The sequence below is a fragment of the Seriola aureovittata genome, chromosome 5, assembly GCF_021018895.1.
Source record: "Seriola aureovittata isolate HTS-2021-v1 ecotype China chromosome 5, ASM2101889v1, whole genome shotgun sequence".
NCBI lineage: Eukaryota > Metazoa > Chordata > Actinopteri > Carangiformes > Carangidae > Seriola > Seriola aureovittata.
In genome coordinates, this window is record NC_079368.1 from 28,245,517 (window position 1) to 28,267,261 (window position 21,745).

At 41.9% G+C, this 21,745-nt stretch overlaps 1 protein-coding gene across 3 annotated transcripts in view; it reads left to right on the forward strand.

The window, feature by feature from the left end:
* The first annotated feature begins 695 nt into the window (after positions 1 to 695).
* The window catches only part of LOC130169147 (ral guanine nucleotide dissociation stimulator-like), a 59,283-nt gene continuing 38,233 nt past the window's right edge, over positions 696 to 21,745 (forward strand). The window contains exon 1 of one of the 3 annotated variants that reach the window (XM_056375622.1): positions 696 to 2,035. In XM_056375622.1, the coding sequence (XP_056231597.1) occupies positions 2,015 to 2,035 (21 nt within the window). In that variant the 5' untranslated portion in view covers positions 696 to 2,014. Of the gene's footprint in view, positions 2,036 to 11,255; positions 11,605 to 19,443; positions 19,639 to 21,745 lie in introns of those variants that run through there. The other 2 variants (XM_056375621.1, XM_056375620.1) reach the window with 2 other exon arrangements.

Consider the following 21,745-nt stretch of genomic DNA (forward strand, 5'->3'; position numbering starts at 1 on the left):
TTTCTCAGCAAAGTGGTTCCACAAAGGGTTTATATCTTGATGCTTCATGTGCGCAGTGCAACATCTACTGACCCGAATGCAAAATGGGCAAATACAAACGTATGTATATCACAAATTGAATGCAAGTATAAAGGAAAACATGATTGTATTTTATAATCTAAGCATAAATGGGAAATAAATGTAATTCATTATTATTGGCATAATGCTTAAAATAGAAGTTTGGCTGTTAATTCACAGATCATTTCTGTCATTTTACAGACTTTTGTACATAATTTAAAAAAAAACAAAAAACCAACAGGAAATTACTGTTAGAAAACTTAGTTATTTGTTTTACAGTATAGGGTGTATATATCACAATATTTAATATTTTGCTTTGGTCTTTGGCTTCCATTATTTATAACTTTATTTAGAAATCATAAAATCTTTAAAATGTGAGAACATTACAAAATACAGAAAAATATCCATCATATATTCCCAGACCCAAAGGATTTTCACCAATTCACAATTTTTGAGGGTCTTGCTGTTCAAAATGCCATTACATCAACTGCACAATTCAGCTAGGAATAGTGTTTATAACCATTTGTTATTCTCTACATTTAAATGGAAAGTTTTCACATCTGAAAAATTCCTCATGACTGGGAATTTGAGTATTTCCTGTTGTAAGTCTCTATCCAAGTACATTATGTACAAAACATACACTCAGTTAAGATATTCCTTTATTAGTCCCACATTGGAGACTTTTGCAGTACAGCAGCAGAGTACACAGAGAAACTGCATAATGACAATATCAAGTACTTACATACATACATAATACAATAATATAATATGTACAATTAGATATTTAAGTATAACAAAAAGATTAGCAGCAGTTTATTAGGTGCACTTACCTAAAACCTAGCTATTAACTAGCACTCTAATAGACATTTGTGGTAATTTTGTTACATCGTCGTTACATAATAATATAAACTGTAGGTCTCATCTTTCTAAAGTTCATTTTGTGGTATAAAGTACCAAAACGATTCAATTTTTTTAATCCATTTTAAACTCAAGTTATAACTAACATCTACAGCCCCCCTTCCCCTCTTGGACCTGCTAAAATTATTTTATCAAGTGATGGTGTTTGTGTTTTTTTTTTCCAAATTAAATAACGTGTTATTAATTTCCGTACAAATACACTGTTGAACATCGCTGGGATGCGTTCAAAAGCGTCCAATTTGCCTCTGTGTCGTGCTTCGTGTGGTGCGTTCAGGAGCGTCGTTGTTCTGAGGCGCTTTTATTCTCCCCACCGCAGCAGCGGTAGCGGTAGCGGTAGCGGCGGCGGCGGCGGCAGCGGCAGCGTCTTGTCTTGGTGAAAGCGGAGTTTCCCTCAGCCAGCAGCAGCAGCAGCATCATCCATTTCAGCATCAGTGTTACAGTGGTCAAATCACCACATCCCCCCCCCGGACTCTCAGCTCTTCACTGGGATGTCGTCGTCGAGTATCTGGAGGGAGGATTCGGTCGGGAGAGCCGATGCTAGACGACACCTTTCCGCCGTGTTTCTTCGAGCGTGACTGGAAGGGAGAGGAGCGGCGATGGATGAAGGCAGGAGGGGACAAATAAAATTTTGATAAACGCTGGGTTTAGCCGGCTAACGCTAGCACGCTAACGTTAGCTAGCCCTCAGCCTCCCCCGTCACCCCCCCTTTTTCCCCATTCAGTGACCGATGTGGTGTTTTCCTCCCATGAATAAAAAACACTCCTTAATGCCTTTTTATATTCAAGTCGAGACATGCTGGAGTCAGCGAGGACATTTCTCTCAAGGATAAAGCACCGTAGCTGTCTACTAGCCTCCCAACGGTAACGCTAGCTAACCGTGAGCATCGTTAACCGTTATCTTTTTTTTTTTTTTTCTACCGTTATTTTTTTTTTCTTCTCGCTCATCTGAAGAACAAGATGCTGGCAGAGGAGGAGTGTGTCTAACCGTGAACCTGAACTCGCATGGATACACACTCCATGAAGGTCATGATACTGAGAGAATGATCATGCTGGAAAAACAGGTAAGAAATTGGCACACATTTACATGCACACACACACACACACACCTGGGCTCATTTGCATATCGGTCACTAGGTGTTAATTATCAGTATCACACCGCCTCTCTCTCTCTCAGCGTGTATCTGATAAGACTTGGATCCGTGTAGTGATTCTGCAGGTGATCAATACCTTTGTAATGATGACCCTGCTGCACATATTTCCCCTCATTATAACCTTCCTTCCAGCTCTCTCTCTCTTTCTCTGCCCTGCTTAAAGTCAACCTCTCTCAACCAATGTACCACCAGCTGCTAATCTATCACAATTATTATTAATAAATTGATTAACTATTTGACTTATTTATCAAACATTAGCTGGTTTGGATTTCTCCAATATTTCTCTAATTAAAAATGAATGTTTTTTTATTTCATTTTGATAATCTTTGTCATTAGGGCTGTGAAAGCTTGTGTCTGGTGAATTTGTGCAGTAACTGTGCAGTGATTTATACCTTTCTTTAAATGACTCTGCTGCTCATATTTCACCCTCATTATGACCTTTACAACCTTCCTCCCAGCTCTTCTCTCTCTCTTTCTTGGCCCTGCTTAAAGACGACCTCTCTCACCCTGCTGTCAGAAAATAGGGGAAATGCCAGTGGTGGAAAGTCAGACAAGTCAAAAGTTGATTTAAAGTGCATTATCACACACGAGTGTCTCAACACACTTTACACCAGGAGACGGTAACGAAATAGCAAACTAACTAACTAAAAGTGCAAATGATAATTTAATAGAAAAAACATAAATAAAATAAAATAGGTAGAGATAAAAAATTCAAGAGGAAATGGTGAATATTCACTGGATCCAGCTTCTTAAAAGATGCTTTTTGGGTTACAAGACACTTAACAATAACCTTGATGCTAAACAAGTCAGAATTCTCTAAACTCTCAATTTTCTCTATCTTCAGAAATGATGTTAGTCATTAGTTGCAGCCGTTTATGAAGTAGTGCTGAAATCATTGATTCATTTGTGACAGAAAATTAATCATCAGCTTCTACAGACTTTGGATCCACAGCTTTTCTCTACTTGTGTGATTATTATATTAACTGAATCCCTTTGGGTTTTTTTTAATGCTTATTCAGACAAAATGAGATAAGAATTCTCTGTGAATTTCCAAAAAAAACATTTTAAAGACTAAATAATTAGCTGATTGGTTGAAAAAAAATAACGACAAAAGAAAATATGGTATCATTTGCCAAAAATAAATCCACTGGCGTTTCAGTTCAGACTCATTAGCTTCAGTTTTAGTCTCAGCTGCAGACCAGAAGCCCCTTCAGGAAATATCCTTCAGTCTGCGGAGCTCATAACCTCCTCCTTCCAAGAACTGTGGGGGGGCGGGGGGGGGGGGGATTACTTCTTCTTGTTTACTCCCACAGCAACATCAGTGACCATAAACAAAAGCTGACACATCAGTAAAACATCACAGCTTCAGAGATGTGAAGTGTTTCTCTCGTGGAGATTCAACACGACGATTCTTTGGCTGGTGTCGTTTCCCTGGAAACGCTTTGTCAATTGATTAGTTAGTCACTCAGCAGGAAATTAGTCCATTTATATTAATTGTTTAATATTGATTAATTGTTCCTCAGTGGAGTGTGTTCAGGTGAGCGTAGGTGTGAAATGCGTCTGTGTGCAACATGTCCGGGGTGTCTTCTACCTAATGTCGGCTCCATGCTGGGTTATTAACTCTACTGGTTTTCATTATAATCTTTTATATTCTGGTCTGTGTTAGTGTTAAAACCAGTTTGGAGTCAAACCCAGAACCCAGAAACCCGGAAACCCTGATTAAGTAAACACGATGAATCGGTGTCAGAGGTCACGGGTGAAGCGAGCAGGATGAAAGCTGCTGCTGCAGGATGTTGAGGCTTCCCACTCCTTTAGTTTAACCCTACACACACACACACACACACACACACACACACACACACACACACACACACACCGCCTGGATTTCACTGTAAACAACTGTTCCTTATTCTTCTTCTCTCCCCTCCACCTAATTCCTGTTTCCTCTCGCTGGTATTATTGATGTTTATCCTCTTTTTGAAACATTTATTTGCCTTTTCTTTTTCTCCACTATTGTAGGAATTGTAGATAAAGCTGTAAGCTCTTCTTGTTGCTGCTCCATTTTCTGCATGGCGCTCCAGAAACCACTCTGTTCTTGAAGCTTGACTTCACTCCAAGCATATCTGACTTCTTTGTCTGATGGAATGTGACAAGAATCAGACTTTTTTTTTCTCCACTTTTTAGTCCCGAGGGTTTTTTTTCTTTCTTTCTTTCTTTCTGTTTTTTTCAGAAGCATTAGTTATGTGTGTGGAGGAAGGGCCTGTCCTTGAAATCTTGTCAGTGTTGCAAAGTGCAGCAACAACATTTCTGACTTGTTGCTGAGCATTTCACTGTCAGACTGTTCTGCTCTGCTTCTTTTCTCTTTCTCCTCAGCAGTTCGTTCAGTCGGCAAACAGATCGAATTTGTTTTTTTTGTTTTTTTAAATCTGCTCTTTGAGGCCAACTGTCCACGTTTGTAATTTCCAAGTGACCAGATCAGATTTGTGTGTGTGTGTGTGTGTGTGTGTGTGTGTGTGTAGACACTGTAATCATTTGCAGGCGTGTACATGACGGCTGAAGGCAAGTTTTCCATCCAGAGTCTCTGCAGGCCAGAAACATGAAGTCTGGCTGCTGCTCATTCTGACTGTTTATAGATTTTTCAGATGTTCAGTCTCAGAGGAGGCTTGAAATATCTTCATCTATCCGTCGTATCTGCTCTGTCACATGATCACGGGTGTTTCACCTGCAGGTGAATCACATTTTATGTTTGAAATCAGCATAACATTTGATCTCAGAACATTTGATCTCAGGGATGCACAATATTCATCAGCCAGTTCACCTGTATCAGGGAATAAATGCTTTAAAGTTCCTCTCCACACATGTTTTAAACTCTGTAAAAATCCTCTGTTATGATTCATATTTAGTTTAACTTTGTTTTCACACATAAAAACTGGGTCCGAAGCTCATCTCCTCTTACTTCCTGATTGATAAATCTGGATCAGGCCTTATGCCCCACCCACCACCTGCTCGCTCCAGGTGGACAGGTGAGAGAGGAGAAAGTATGAAGATGGTTAGAGGAGGAAACATCAGAGAGACTCAGTCAGACCCAGACTCAGAGGAGGAGTCTGCTGAGACCAGAACCAGAGACTAGCAGACACTGACACAGTGTTAGCGGTTGTGCTAATGCTAACTCGCACTCTCTGTATTGGCAATGTTTCATGTTTATTTAGCCCCGCCCCCTGTCCCCACAACTTGACAGGATTGGTTCCTTAAGTTTATGACAAATGAAACCCTGAATCTGTTTTTATGAGACTGTCATTGGTTCACTGCAGTTCAAGGTGGAATCACTCAGTTATGGTGCTGATGATTATTAACAACAAAGAAGTTAAAAACTTTACACCAAAGTAAAAGTTACATCTCACTCACATTTGAGTGGTGAAGTATTTGTGTAAAAAAACCAAACAATACTCAGCTGTAAACTCGGCCTCATCATTCTTGTCATAGGAATAGTTTGACTTTCTGTTGGTAAATATGAAGCTACAGGCAGCAGCTAGTTAGCTTAGCTTAGCTTAGCTTAGCACACAGATGGGAAACTGGGGGAAACAGCCAGCCTGGCTCTGTCCAAAGAGATCATAAAATCTACCTACTGGTGCCGCTAAAGGTCACTAATCCAAATATAACATTTTTGTTTTAATCCATACAAAAACCAAAGTGTAAACAAATTTACAGTTTTACAGCAGGATATGTGCAGGACAAATTATAACTGATTTCCCAAAATGTCAAACTATTGATGAATCTGCCTCAGTGACATTGTGGCTTTTGATTCTTCACCTCTTCACCTAAAGTGTTCAACCTGCAATAACTGACATATCATCACCTTCTAAGCAGATATGGTGAACTTGTTGACAAACAGTTGCTTATTCACATAGTCATCAGTTATGGAGCAACATTATTGTAAATGTGGAGTGATGTTTGTGTCTAGTATTCCCTCTCTTTTCTTTTAGCTCTGTGTTTGGTCTCCTCCAGCTGCTGAGGGAAATCTCTGGCTCTTTAGCTGCTAAATGATCCGCTGTGTTCAGCAGCTGCTCTCTGACTGTGTCTGTCTGCTGTTTGCTGCTGAGCAGGTAGAGGACAGTGAGTGTTTTCGTTTTAGAGCTTTTACTCATCAACAGCTGCTGCTGCTGCTGCTGCTGCTGCTGCAGGCGGAAACAAAGCCGTGAGGTGCTGTGAGAGTGAAGTTATGGTCGGGACAGGTCAACAATGAGCTGAAAGTCACTGTAAAGCTCAGTGAAACCGAGAGAAGCTGCAGATTCAGCGAAAACATTCTTATCACCATCAATTACAGCAGCTTAAACAACATGATAATGTCGCTATCCCACATGTCGCTATTACACATTGTCAACACAGAAAAAACATAAAAAAGCTGAGGATGTATCTTAAATTAATTTTGATATATCATAACTTCATAAACTTTTGATCTTTGAGACTCGGTATATCTCCACTAAAAGCAGCTTTACAATAGAACAAAAGCAACCAGCTGTGGTGACAAAAACAAGATAAAATCTGAGCTCAGCAAACACGGAGCTGCACGCTTCAACACATTCTGGAAAGAATGTGTGCTCAATTGTTTGATTCGCTGTGTGCATGTTCTCAATCCAGAGCCTTGTGTTGAATTACACAAGTTCCATCGCTGCCTCTGTGCCGGTGATGTTGTTGATGTTTGTGGTCGGAACATGTTGTGCTGCGAGATGTCGCCTGAACTGTAACACCTCATCATGGGCTGTAAGTAGCTTTCAGATGACAGTGAGAGCAGTAACGACAGGTTCACAGTTTCCAGCCGTGACTTCTTGTGTACCTGCACCGCCCGTCCTGCCTTTGTCCGAGTCCGCAGGAAGCCGACCTGCAGGTTACAGTCTGGCTTCCTGTCCTGGCTGGGTATCTGTAGCAGAGGGGGGGGGGGGTTTGTAGCCCTGTGAAGAGCCGGCTTTGCCTCCCTGTTTCCATGACGACCGCTCTCCTACAGTATTCAGCCGTGGGACGGCCTCTGCATCTGAAAGCAGTTCCCAGTGGTGTTTCAGACCCTCTCGCTCTTTCTCCTTCTGCTACGCTCTTCTTCTTCTTCTTCTTCTTCTTCTTCTACTGTCTCGGTTTTTTTAAAGAGCAGCAGCACTTCATTTTCATCTTCACTCGCCGCTGTACTTTAAAATCACCACGTCGAACATCATTTGCATCTGAATCAGGACTGAATTCTGCCTTTGTTCCCTGCTGAAATTCCCCCCAAAAACTACAACCCAAGGCTTGGACTTGGAGCCAGAACCCACTTAAAATATTTAGACTGACTGTCCTGTAAATGTGCAAATATTAGCTGAGTGAGACTAAGACACGATTTTTAAATGAGGAGCCACTGAGCATCGTGCTCTTTGTTTATTTAGCAGGGTCATTGTGTTTCATTCTTCCACGGATTTCCCAAAAGACACAGTTAATAATCACACAGCGTGGATGTTTACTCTGAAACCAGCCGAGTTTAGTTTTGTACATTCGCAAGATGATGAAACACAAAAGCAAAGTGGTCAAAGCAGCGTTCAAGTCAAAACAGAAAGCAGGACTTTGTGTGATAAGTGAGATAAAAAACACAAACCCACAGAGGCTTTCAAAAACAAAAATGCAGACACATTTTCACAGCTCTGAGGAGCTCTTTTTTTTTTTTTTCAGGTCAAAGCAAAACTTACTTCCTTTCTATCACCAATTCAGCCATTTGGGGTAAAAGCTGTGTGACCTACATACAACAAGGTTGACTGGAAATACTTTTTATAGTCTGGGCCGTCAGATTCAGGCTGCGAAGATGACGAAGAAAATATCAAAGATGTTTTTTCACCTGCTATTCAGTTTATTGTGAAGGCAAATGTGTAAATGGAACCTCAGGCCTCAGTTTCGTGTGTTGTTTGGTTTGGTCAAAGTGTTGCAGTGTGTTTGCTGATGTGCTCAAAGTTATGAAATGTAATCAGTCCAGTGTCATACTCCTGGATAATGAAGCTCCAATCAAACTAGACATTGCAAATTAAGCAAAAGGCTCGTGACAGACTTTTTAAACACTGGGTAACCGCACACAAAACGAGCTGCCTCAGAATCATGTAGTTTCCTGTGTACTTGTGCAGATAGGGCCAAATCATCTGTGGCTGACAGCAGAACATCATCCGTCACATTCAAAACTTTCTGCCAGTGTTGCTTTGGTTTGTTTGGAGTCTTGCTGCTGGCCTTGCGTCACACACTGATGTAACTGCACCTCACAGACACATAGTGTTGATTTGAGAACACGTGCAGCTCAAGAAGGAACTCAAATGTTGTCAGGGTCAATGTTTTTATATCATTAATAACACTTTGCACTGTGTAAAAGCTTAAGTTGTGTCCAGGGCTGCAACTGATGATTATATTCATTATGGATCAACCTGCTTCGTCTAAAAAATGGCAGAAGATCATGAAAAATGCCTGATATAATTTCCCACAGCCCAATATAACATTAGAATATTCAGTTTACTATCAGATATGACAAAGATAAGCATCACCTCCTCACATTGGCGAAGCCGGAACCAGTCAATGTTTGTCATTTTTGCTTAAAAAGTTTCTAAAACGATTATCCGATTATCAGAATAGTTGAAAAATAATATTTAAATGAATCGGATTAATCACCGGATCGTTGCAGCTCCAGTCGTGCACACGAAGCCAAAAACAAGACTGGCAGCAAACAAGCCTGATCCATAACATGTCATGAAGAAACATCTTTTTGTTTTGAGTCACAACCTCAAAAATAAGCCAGAGATCAACAGGCGGGTTCACGGATGAGCAGGTGAATGCAGCACGGAGACGCCGGAGACAGAACAACACGGAGGATCAGACAGATTCACAGTAACAACATCATCATCTTCACTCAGAGCTGTGACGTCTGCACATTTAGATCTGTGACATTTTCATATTCATCGTTGTTTGCTCGGTGAGTCATCGTGAAAGCTTTAACACACACTGCAGTGAACGGGCACGACGTGATGCTTTTATTTAGCTACTCCTTTTTAAAGTGAATTTACATCGTACTGCAGGAAGCTCAAGAACAGAATGACTGTCGCTGCAGCTTAGAAATATCAGGTCATAGCACCACCTACACATTACAAAGCACTGGGTTAGAGACACAAAACTATACTTTACCAGATACCAATGACTTGTTCTGAGACACAACAAGCTCAAGTCTTATTTACCCAGTTCTAGTTGTACAGAATAATGAGAATTTGACATTTAAAACTGGGTCAAACAGTGACATGTTTGCAACCATACCATGTTAGTTTCACTCTCTTTAGCTCTGTTTTTGGTCTCTTCCGACTCCTGATGGAGATATCTGGCTCTTTAGCTGCTGAACGCTCCACTATAAATACAAGTTTATTAATAACTCACAACACTGGGTCAGAACAGCCCCTTCTGTTCCCATCTACCCTGGGTAAAGTTACCCTGTGCATTGTTGGTGATTTATTCACCCAAGCTGGGTGAATTTTTGAGTGATTTTTTTATATAATAAGCTAAAACCAAGCAAACTGTGGTGGATGCTGCTTGTGTCCTTTCAGGAAGCTTATATAGTCTGACTCACTGGATGTAGGCAGCGGGGATAAACCTGCCATTGGGCGCCTATTTCAGGTGGCGTTTCCGTTTTTTAAATCCCCCTTTTCTGTGGGAAACAACAACATCCACAGTTAGAAGCCGATTGTGTAATCGACATATGTCTTTACTATTTTTTGCGGGTGTTTTCTTTTGCGAGGAATCAGCCATTTTGATGACAGTGCTCACCTCTGCAAGTTCCCCTCCGACTCTATTTTGCAGGAGCGCTGTCGCTGCCTCCCGGGCTCAGCGCCACCAAAGATGATTGTGATTGGTTTAAAGAAAATGCAAACAAGCCAGCAGAATGAGAACGGTGCTGTGGAGATATGTCTGGCTGCTCTGTATTTAAACACTGTTGGCTGTTGACCTGCTCACCAGCCACAGATGAGTACCTTTTAAACGCAGGCTGTGTTTTTATGCACATTTTGAATTTGGACATAAAAAATGTTGAAGTATAAAAATGATTTTACGTTTGGCTGAGGTGGGAAAATTGTCATATTGATAAAATCACGATGCGACAAAGTGCAATGGAAACAGACTTCGTGAATAAATCATGACGTACATGAAGAAGAGACAAAAACATCAGATCTGTGCGGAGCGACGAGGACACTGTAACTGTCCCCACATTAATACATGAAACAACATAAACGCCATATCTCCATTAATCTTGACAAACCGACCCCCAGTATTCACACAGCAGTGAGAGGAAACCTAGCTACAGTAAACTAAACTGACTGTGTACATAGTTAGCATGGACAGCTGTAGTTAAGACGGAGGAGTGCTGCTTAATAAAGTGCATCATTTCTTCATCAAATGTCAAACATCACAGAACCGCCCACAGTGTTTGATTGACAGGTGGTTTCTGAGTGTGACGGTTGCAGCGCAGAAACAGCAGCGCGCTGAGAGCGGAGCGGAGCAGCAAAACACCATCAAACATTTAATAACGGTCCAAAGAGAGGCGCGAGTCAGCGTCTCTTAGACTTCACTTCGCTTTCATCGTCCCGCCAGATATTCGCTTTAAAAAGAAAAATCATTTTTCAATTTTCAGATGAGGGCTGGTAACCTGCCAGAACGTCTGGTTTCACATTTACCAGTGGCATTAATGAGAGGGGGGGAGGCTGATTCATACATCAGCCCCAGAAGCCGTCACCCTGCTTCATCTTTAATGGGCTCACACAGACAGTCTGGCACTACGGAGCCGTTCCCTCTCTCCTGATTAAATCGCTGCAGCATAATGAAGCAGAAGAGAGTCAGACGGCATCTCAGAACCCCTCTGTGTACCTGCTGTATTTCTTTTTTTTTTTATATTTATAGTCTGAACACTTCAGCCTGAACCTTTCAGGGCGAGGGGGGGGGAGAAGAAAACACACTGCGGTTGTGGCATAACAGCTGAGTGTTCCTGAGCTGTTGGGCAATACCTCCAGAAGACGGAAAGACAAGAGAGCAGCTGCTGACAGTTAAGACGTCCCTGGTGAGGGAGGAGGAGGGGAGGAAAGACGAGAATAGGGAGGGAAACGAGGGGCAGGGTTGTTGGTGGCTGGGAAGAAGAGGAGGAGGTGGAGGTGGAGAGGTTCCTCTTTTTTCTTTTTTTTTCTCAGACGGATTTCTCTCAGTCTTCAGTGAGAGGCAGAGCGAGCCAGCAGCAAGCTCGGGGAGTTCCTTCTTTTTCTTTTATTTTTCATTTTCATTTTGATTTCATTTTTCGGGGGTTGTATGTTTGTTGCGAGCGGTGGAGCGGCGGCTTCGCGGTGCGTTCAGTGTGCAGCATGGAAACCAAGTCCCTGTTCAGCCTGCACAGAGCCCTCGCTCAGCCCGTCAAGATGTGCATGTTCGATTTCCCCGTCACCATCCTGGACGACCTGGTGAGCGCCGTCACTGGGAGCTGGGGGTGTGTGTGTGTGTGTGTGTGTGTGTGTGTTCATGAGACCAGTGGGTGCATTCAAACATGTTTATGTATGGATTTGTGCATGTGCTACATTATGTTTCTGTGTATATGCAGAATCTGTATGTGTGTGTGTGTGTGTGTGTGTGTATAGATATGTGTGTGTAAGCATACATTAAATTGTAATGCATGTGTGTGTATGTCCCCATTTCCATCTGTGAACGTGCTTCTGTGCTCTCATGAGTGACATACTTTGAACTGCAGAGTACATTTAAGTATTTATTGTGTGTGTGTGTGTGTGTGTGTGTGTGTGTGTGTGTGTGGGGCGGGGATCAGTGCTGTATCATCATTCCCCCTCACACAAAAAGAGCATTAAATGTATATTTTTATGCAGTTTTAGCAGTGTTTGTTTGTGCGGGCTTGCAGCTGTGTGCATGTGTTTATTTGTGTAAATGACGACTGAGTGTTGGAATGTGACTCTCATGTATTTAGTTTATTATTATTAGTGTGGGTGACAGTGTGACCGTGTCATTGTGGCTGTAAAGGATGATCACAGTTCATTGTCTGGTCTGATCCAGAGTAGAGAAGCTGATTTTACTGCATCTTTGTTTTGTTTCACACCTCCAACCAATTAACAGCCAATTAGGGCTTCTGAAGAAAAGTCACATGACTCTCTAGTAGCACCTCTGGAAACTTGTCAGGTAGCAGATTCAAGCTCTGAATGTAATTGTCTTTGTTGGTGTTTTCCTTTCCTTCCTTCACCTCGTCTTGACCTCAGGTGATTGTTCTCACCTGTATTTGCTTCTGCTTAGATTCACAGTCTGTCCCTTTGACGATGACAAAAAAACATCTGTTCCCATGTGAACAGATGTTTTTTGTTGGTACAGTATCCGCCAAGTTCGATATCTGCTTTAACGGACGCAGCCTTCGTTCATCTGTGTGTGTTTTTGTTTCCGAGCTGCCGCCGCCACCGAACCCCTGCGCACCCGGGCAACCGCCTCCGCGCAGAGGCGGCCGTGCCTTTGATATTTTGGCATGTTTGGTCGTGTCTGTCATAATCCCGCGGCGCCTAATGAATGTTTTCCTGTTGTCAGTTTGTTAATGAATCCTGAGAGTAAAAACCACTGCGACAGATCCTCCGCTGTTGTGGGTGAACACAGCTGCTGATACGATTATTTTACATGACTGGTCTTTTAACAACTCTCTATTCAGTGATTAAATATGGAAAAAATGGCAGTTTCCCCATGAATATACATGTCTCTGGCCCCTCAACCAAAAATACACCATATGGCCAAAAGTATTCAGACACCTGTGTGCACAGACCTGTGCGTAGGTTTGATCTGGGACTGTTTTTCATTGTCTAACGTCTAACTATGAACACAATCCATCTCTTTGGACAATCACATATAGGTTTTAAGGTTTAGGTGTCCACATACTTTTGGCCACCTTGTCTGTTAAACTCTACTGTTGTCTTTAGTATTAATCCCTTTCAAAAATCTGCATGGACTTTCAAAAAAATTGACACCTTTCATCAGAAATAAGCTTGTGAACGCAGCTCTGATGGTTCGACGACTTCGCAGAGAAACTCTCCACCTTGGAAATACTGAACATGTGTTTACACTGACTTTCAAACTGCTGCAGAGCCACAAAGTTCCCGATATAAGAGCTGAAACCACCTCCTTTTGTTTCCAGTCCAGTGTTTGAACTTGTTTAACTGGCTTCCAACACATCTGTAGATCACCTGAGGTTATATTATTGTATGAAATGTGCTCCAGCAATAATATTTAATCAGATTTGATACTCTGCTGTGTCTCACATACACACACACTCGCACTCGGCCTTTCTCTCAGTGTCTCTCGGCTCCAACGCCTGATTGTGTTTCATGTGGCCTGAACTCTTCTTGGGGGTCAAACGAAGACGTTCACTTTCTCTCCCTGCGGTCAGCGTGTTGTTGTCTGTTGTTGTCTGTTGTTGTCTGTTGTTGTGTTGCGGTGACGCTGGGCGATGTGACTGAAGTAAAGTCCAGGCAGCGAGTCGAGACTGAGACGCAGATGACATCACGGTGAAGTCATCAGGGTTGTCTCAGCTTGGGCTTGGAGACTAGAAATGTACAACAGACACTCTGTGGGTGTGTGTGTTTACCAGGCAGGGAGGGTGTAAGGAAAAGATGCTACATGGTGCATTGTGGGAAATGTAGTATCCTGTGATGTTTTTGGTGCTACATTTAAAGACCAATAGTAGAGTCTAAAACAATCTGGAAGACTAAATCACATGTTGAAGTCTCTGCAGTAGAGCTGCAATGATTAGTCAGTTAATTGACTAGTTGATCGACTGAATTAATCTGCAACTATTTTGATAATCAAATAAATATTTGACTTTTGCATCTTAAATGTGAGGATTTGATGCTTTTCTTTCTCAGACATGTTGGTTATGAGTTTTTACACTTGGCTGATGTGGAAAAGTTGGTGTATTGATAAAAGCAAAATGGAAACAAATGAATAAGTTGAATAAATCATGATGTAAATGAAGCCTGTGAGTAACGTTTACTGAAGCGTCCGCTGAGGAGACGAGGAGACGACTGTGACCGTCCTCAGATTTACACATGAAGCAGCAGAAATGTCACATTTCCATCCACAGGTTTTATAAAGAGTTTTTGTTGACTGGGGCCTTTTTAATTTCATCCTCCTCTGCTGTGGTGGTTTAAAGGCACCTGACACCAGTTGTTTTATCTCGGTGAACTAACTCCTAATATTGATGAAGCAGTGGCTGGAAACGAGCGTTGATGTGGGTTTTCTGTAGCAGATTTTCTGGAAAGTCGAGTAAAATTTGCATTACATCTGGTTGGGGAACTGGCTGTTGTTGGAATTTACATGAAGCTCGCCGGACTGGCGGAAGTTCTGTTTATATATCACTGATGACCAACAGGGAGAGCACATTTTGAAAATGTAATACAGACTGGATCATATTTCCTCTCAACGTAATGAGGAAATGTATCAGTGATATCTGTTTGTCAGGACTCAGCGTTATTACACTTTGTCATGGTTGTGTTGAGACTCTGGGAAAGATCGTGGTCTTGGTTTAATAAGGATAATTATATATTTAATATTAACATTTAATGAAAATTGTGATTTTCCTGATCATAACCAGTGTTGTTGCCTATAAGTCAGAACATGAACTTCGGTCTCTGGTGTCGGACTTTGCATCCTCGTCAGCCGCCCTGACCGCCACCCTGCTGCTTCAGAGTGCTTCATGAACGTCCGCTGCTTTCATTACGTTGCATCGGTTTGATGAATTCACATTATTACTGAGCCCCGTGGGTTACTGCCGATTAAAACTCAACTTCACCATCAGTCCACATGATTGGTGCAGCTGCTGTGAAAACCATGATGTGCAGAGATGTGATCAGCTGCCGAGAGCCAGCGGTGATGACAAGTCTAACAGCAGCTGCCAGAGACTGAGCTGTCAAACGAAGGAAGTGAACGGACGTCTGCAGACTGCTCGATACTGCTCACATGATGTGTTCTTTTTTATCTAAGTGTCAACATTGAGACGGTTTTGAACAGTGAGCATCAATGAGCAAGTGGAGTTTTTTATTGTAAAAGCTAATGATCAACAATGAAATCTGAATCGTTTTTTTAATTTTTCATTTGTTGCATGATTACGCTCCCGCTCAGAGTTTAAATTGTTGTTTTTAAATGCAACAGTTTGCAGATTTTCTTCCTCGGGCGGCAGATGTGCCATTAGTCTCTCGCTCTTAGCTCCCACTTGGTTCATAAAGCCTCCAGAAGTGATGTGAACAAAGCCGGAGGAAGCAGGAAACCGAGTCCAGAAGGGGCAGAAGCAGATATAAGTCCAAAAAAACAAACTAACTAGACAGGAGGGTGGAGAGCAACAACAATAGACAAATAGACAGGGGAACGCCGGCTCGGGGGGGGGGGGGGGGGGGTCTGTATACAGGGGAAGTGATGAGGGAGTTGGGAACAGGTGTGCAGGGAGACGTGGAGGTGATGTGGAAAGGTGAGAAGACTCTGGGGACGACTGCTGGACAGGGAGGGGATGGCAGAAAGGGGTAGAGGACATTTAGCTTCATGGTTTTTCCTCGTCTTTTTGTTTCCCCTCTGTTGTTGTTGTTGTTGTTTCTTTCATGCTGATAGGAAGCTGATTTTAGAGGGAAATATTCTACTTTTACTTGACAGCTGCAGTTACTAGTTACTTTTCAAATTAAGATTTTGCATTAAAAAACAAACGAGCTTATAAAATGAATTGTTAAAGGTTAATCTAGTTGTTTCTTTTGTCTGTTTATAAGTTGCATTTTCAACAAAGAGACATTTCCCCTCTAAACATTTCACATGGTTTCGTTTAAATAACAGTTTAAGGCTCAAATGGGAAAAAGATCCAATATTTCACAAAAAACAGCAAAAGTTAGAGAAAAAATGAATAAAAATTTCTCTATCAGAACTGATTTTTTCTTTCCTCTCCCACTAATCATTCATGACCCTTTAGCTTTACCTCGTGACCCTTTGAAGGGGCCTGACCCTTAGGTTGGGAACCACTGGACTGAACTAACTGTAACTGCTCCACCTCGAGCAGCAGTGAAATGTCTGATTATCATATATAATGATCCCTCACAAGGGGCATTATATTGCAGGAAGTACTTAAGCTTTTGATGCTTTAAGTACATTTAACTGATAATACTTGTATATTTTTACTTTAGTAGGGTTTTGAATGCAGGATCTTTTCTTACTCGCATGTTTAGTTTGTTCTGTATTGTTACAGGTGACAGAGGCAGCAGTTGAAATGAAAGTGGAGCTGCATCAGTTTGTGTAGGTTAGAAAATAAACCTGGTGACGATGGAAATATCTCACCTGGAACACCCCAAACAACAAACAGCCAGTGAAGTCAAGTGAATCAGATGAAAAGATGTTGATGTTGATAACAGATTGTAAACAGTGTCGTGGATCAATCAATGCGAGCCACAGAACTATTATTCTGACAAAACAAAGAGAGGCAGGTTTATGTCCTCCTCAGCCGGGCGACGGTTGTCAGGTTACCTCAGAGCAGCGCTGATCTCCCAGAGATCCCCACTTGGCTGCAGTTGGTATGAGAAAGCATTTTTAAATGCCAGGAGCTGGAGGAGGAGGAGGAGGAGGAGGAGTACCTGAATGGCTCTGCTGGCTCAAATAATGGCAGGGCATAAATCCAGAGGCAGCTCACGACAGGCGGGTCCTCTCAGCTCTCAGGAGCTGCTTCACTGGGTGTGAATGGGAAGCTTCTTCTCCTCTCTGTCTGTCACTGAGACATTTTGTCACGGGGTTTATTTCCTGTGGTGCAGCAGAGACAGGACATCTGAGGGTCTGTAAAAGAAAAACAACCTCCTCTTGGATATAGTCTGTCCTCCACCTTTATTGTACGTCATACTGTATGTCACATATATAAACTACAGTAGAGCTGCAACAAGTAGTCTTTCAACAGGAAATAGATTTTAATATTATTTTAAGGAAAAATCGCAAACAGTCCCTGGTTCTTTGAGGAATTATGAATTGAGAAATTTTTTCACTATTTTCTTATATTTTATGTTGAAATTATTAATCGGTTAATGCAGAAAATAATCCTCAGATGAAATGACAACGAGTGCACAATCGTGCAGCTCTAAACTACAGTGATATCGACCTGCTGTCACTCAAAAGAAGTCAGTTGTTGTTACGTTGCTGTGCAGGTTTTCACATAAACACTGAACAAATGTTAATGGTTGTAATTGGTTAAATGAGGATGAATCGATGAATCACAACAGCCATTGGCAGATTATTCCATAATGAAAATAATCGGTAGTTGCAGCTGTAATTATTGTAGATTTTTAAGGGAAAACGTGTCCACAGCATTTTGCACTGCTGGTGTTATCTCTCTTAACTGCTGCATTCAATATGTTTTCTGTCTTTTGGGTTTGACACCTCTGCACCATCTGCCAGTTTCCTCTGCAGATGAGAGATTCCTGTGTGTGACACCTCTGCACAAACAGCTGTGAGGCGAGTCGCCTTCATTCCCACTCATTCACTCTCTTCTCCGGTGACACCGGAGAACTGAAATATGCGCATTAGAGGCATTAAAGTGCTGCATGATCCGCTGTCAGTCACCAGGATTTGAGTTCCCCACGTGGGTCCTGTCAAAGCTGTCCAATCAGGGAGTTAGCTGTCAGTGCGTGTGACTTTACAGCTCTTATTTCATCTATTAAAAAATGAAAAAGAAACATTTCAGTAAGCTGTTTGCAGGTGAAAATCCTTGGATTTTTATTGTCAGTGTTGATGCAGCCAATCAATTTTTGATGATTGTCTTTATTAGTTTTGACACATGGCCCATGATTTCACACAACTAAGAATTTGAATACATACAGTGAGCCGTCTGAGCAGTTTAGAGATAAAGAGAGATAAAATAATAATCAGTTCTTACTTGGTCACCAGAGATTGTGTTTGTCTCATCAGCACATTTTGAAATAAAAGAGGAAACAATCCAGAAAAGAGGAAGAGGGGAAAAAGAATCCAACACAAACAAAGGAGAGAAATAGCGGCAATAAGTAAGAAGCACGTGGAGAAAACAGAAAGGGAGAAAACATTGTAAACTAATCCAGCCTTACAGGGAAACAACCGACCGTTGGTTTCATTTCACAATAGTTTCTATTCTCTTAATCATCTGGCGTTGTTACTTTCTGTTTCTGATAATCTGAGATTTAAGTTATACACAAACAGTTGAATCCGATGTTGTTGTGTTGGTGTTGTGTTGTTTATATGGTTGAGTATCAAACTTTCTTAGCACTTTTATGGAGCGACTGAAGCTGTTTGATACTGTCGATCGATCAGTGCCTCGTCGTTCAGTACCTAATGAGTAAATTAATAAAGCTCATCAATCAATCAGCATGCAGCATGCTTGGACCAACGCTGGTGATTGGCTGTTTATTTACATGCACACAAAGAGGCGGAGCTTAAAAATAAAACTAAAATTTGTACCGTAATGTGTAATTTTCTTTTAGTTATAATGGATCTGATGAAATTGGTATCGAAAAAAGTATCGTTAAGAATCAGTATCAGTAACGATATTGAATATTCTTTAATGATACCCAGCCCTAATTGTTTATGCTGCAAGAAGTACGTCTTTCTTTAACAGATAAATTAAGCTCAGAAATACACCCAAGCCTCAAAAACAGACAGAATCTTTTTTACTTTATTTATTTATTTATTTATTTATTTTTTGGGGCTTTTTATGCCTTTATTTGATAGTACAGTAGAGAGACAGGAAATGGGGAGGCAGAGAGAGGGGACATGCAGTAAAGGGCCATCTGATGCAGGACTCGAGCCGGGGCCGACTGCAGCGAGGACTGTGGCGCCTGCTTAGACCACTACGCCACCATGAATGAGTGATCACATGACTCACGTGTCGGTGTGTTGTGGCTCTTCATGCTTCAGGTAAAGGCATTTCACTCAGCAGCTAAACAGAACCAGCCACTGACAACATCTACGAGCCTGTGGACGGAGGTAATTCCCGCCTTTAGCTGGCAAGGGAAGTCCCTTGGAATTTCACTGCCTCTTCTTTAGCTTTCATTTTCTGTTCAGCTCTTATAAAGTTTGTGACACCGACATGCTGCGGCCATTATTACTGAGGTTTGATTTCACCTCTGACAGACAAACACATTCTCCTTCTTCCCAGCATAAGTTAATTTTTTCTAGTGTTCCTGGTGTTGTTGACACAGCTGTAAAGTAAACATGTGCCGAGCACAGCGTCGGCTCGGGGGGGGGGGGGGGACTGGGGGTTCGGCCAATCTGTGACGAGGGGAGTGGGAGCGCTTGAGGCTCGTTGATGGGTTACAGGACTACTTTGGATCCCCTTTGAGATTTCTGGTCTGGTTCTGAGCGAAATCGCAATGTGGAGCCGGAGCTGGTGGACCTGTGGACTGCTGGTCAGGACAGGTGTCTGCTGGGACGGCGAGCTTTATTACCAGGCGGTCCGGGGGGCAGAGGGCACACAGGTTGGATTTACGGATGTTTCCTTATATTTTCAGACAGGACAGGACACGGTGATTGTGTCAGCACAGTTTCTGTGACCAGAGGCCACAGTCAGAGTTTCTCTTGTATTGATCATTAAATCATGTTACAGGCAAAATAATGATCAGTTATCTGCTGATAAATCTGGGGTTGTAAAGTAACTATATAAACTTATGAAATCTGAGTTGTATACCACATAAAACCTTTAATCAGCTGAGCCTCAGTCACTTTGTTGATTTTCTTACTGCACATTACTCAATAACTCTCAGTTGCCAGTTAATTACTTAAACTAATGTGGTCTAATATATCACCCCTGCAGTAAATCCTCCTGCATAAAGAGTCACTGGTGAGTTTGTGTTGAGCTTGTTCTAGTGAGGTGTTGCTTCATCTCACCGGTTGTTTTGGAGGCTGTAGTTTGCAGTGCTGCTGAATGGTTTGTCTTTGTCTTATATAAGTGAGTGCAGACTAATTACTGGAATGTATGAGGTGTCCTGGAGGCTTCCCACATTTCCTGTCTGTATCTTCATGTCTCTGTGTTTTAATAATAGTCATTTAATCAAACAAATGATTTTGTCCCTGCTCCTTCGGGACCAGGTTTTCTGTTCCTCTCTGAAACTCAATATATTAGAATTCTGCACCGACGATGTTTTAAGACGTAATTTTTGTTTCACCGTTTGCTGACGTTTAATAAACCAAGAAACGAATCAGTTGATCACGAAAATAATCGATGATGGAAATAATCGTAAACCTTGTTTTGCCAGACAGAGCTGATAGTGATAGTGATAGAAAACTATTTTGGCAGCTAAGATAAGATAAGATATTCCTACAAAACAATGACTACAATATCAAATACTTAATATAATCAATAATATAATATGTACAATTAGATATTTGAATATGAAAAAAAAACAAAAAATAGAATGATAACTGATAATCTATCTAGTGATAGTGATATCTATCTTGATAATCAATTAATTGATGTCAAACTCTTGCCGGTTCCAGCTTAAACATATAATATTATTATATGATATTTTGGGCCTTTTTTCACTATTGTTTGACATTTTATAAACATAACAGACTTTTTCAAACTATGGACTTAACTTACCTTCAATGTTTTCTTAAATGACTGAGACCTGAAATGTATTTGCTCCAAAAGAGTAAAAACTGTTCTTATATTATGAAGTGGTGAACTTGTGGCCGGACTTTGAAATGAGTCCAACAGAGACCCGTGGCAGAGAGCTGGAGCAGGCAGCTGTGAACAAACACAAACACCTGCGTCACGACGCGTCCGCAGCAGAAATACATTCCTGCATTTGAAATGAAAGAGTCGATGCTTCCCTGACTACAATCAGATCCCATTAACCGTCATTACAGCGTCCCGGCTTCACCGCGACACGAGGCCTGACCTCCACTGTCTGCCTCTTGCTAAGAGCTGTCAGACTCAGACAGCAGGCAGGGCAGGAACCCAGGATCCTCTCTGCCCGCATCCGAGCCGCTCTGCCCACGGGATCCTTACAATCTGCAGCTGTGAGATGTATATGAGACGTAGAACTGGTTTTTAAAATAGAAGATAACTCTCCAGGTGATATCTCTGGCTTTGTCTGTGAACCTTCTGTGAGCTGCTGTCCAATCAGAGATCCTCAGAGAGCAGAAAATAAAAATCTCTTCCTGAGAATTTATGAAATGTGTTGCTTGTTCCTCCGTCTTCCCACTCAGTCGCTCAGGTTATGCCGCCCCAGCACCTGTCAATCACCAGGTAACCAGGGTGACGACCCTTTTCCATTCTCCTGGCATGTTGCCTCACTCTTCTCCTGCAGTTATGGGAGTTTGCTGGAAGGCGGAGCTTGGAGGGTGGTTAGGTAACACTGGCACATTTGGTTACGGCCTCCCAAAAGGCATAAAGGTCCGGCCCTATATAGTATATTATTATGCCTTTGTTTGACAGTAGAGAGACAGGAAATGGGGAGGCAGAGAGAGAGGGAATGACATGCAGCAAAGGCCGTCCGATGCGAGACCACTACGCCACACAACACCCCATTATGCATTTGAGTTAAACAAATCGTTTCTTGATCAAAGTGTGTGTGGCCTCCC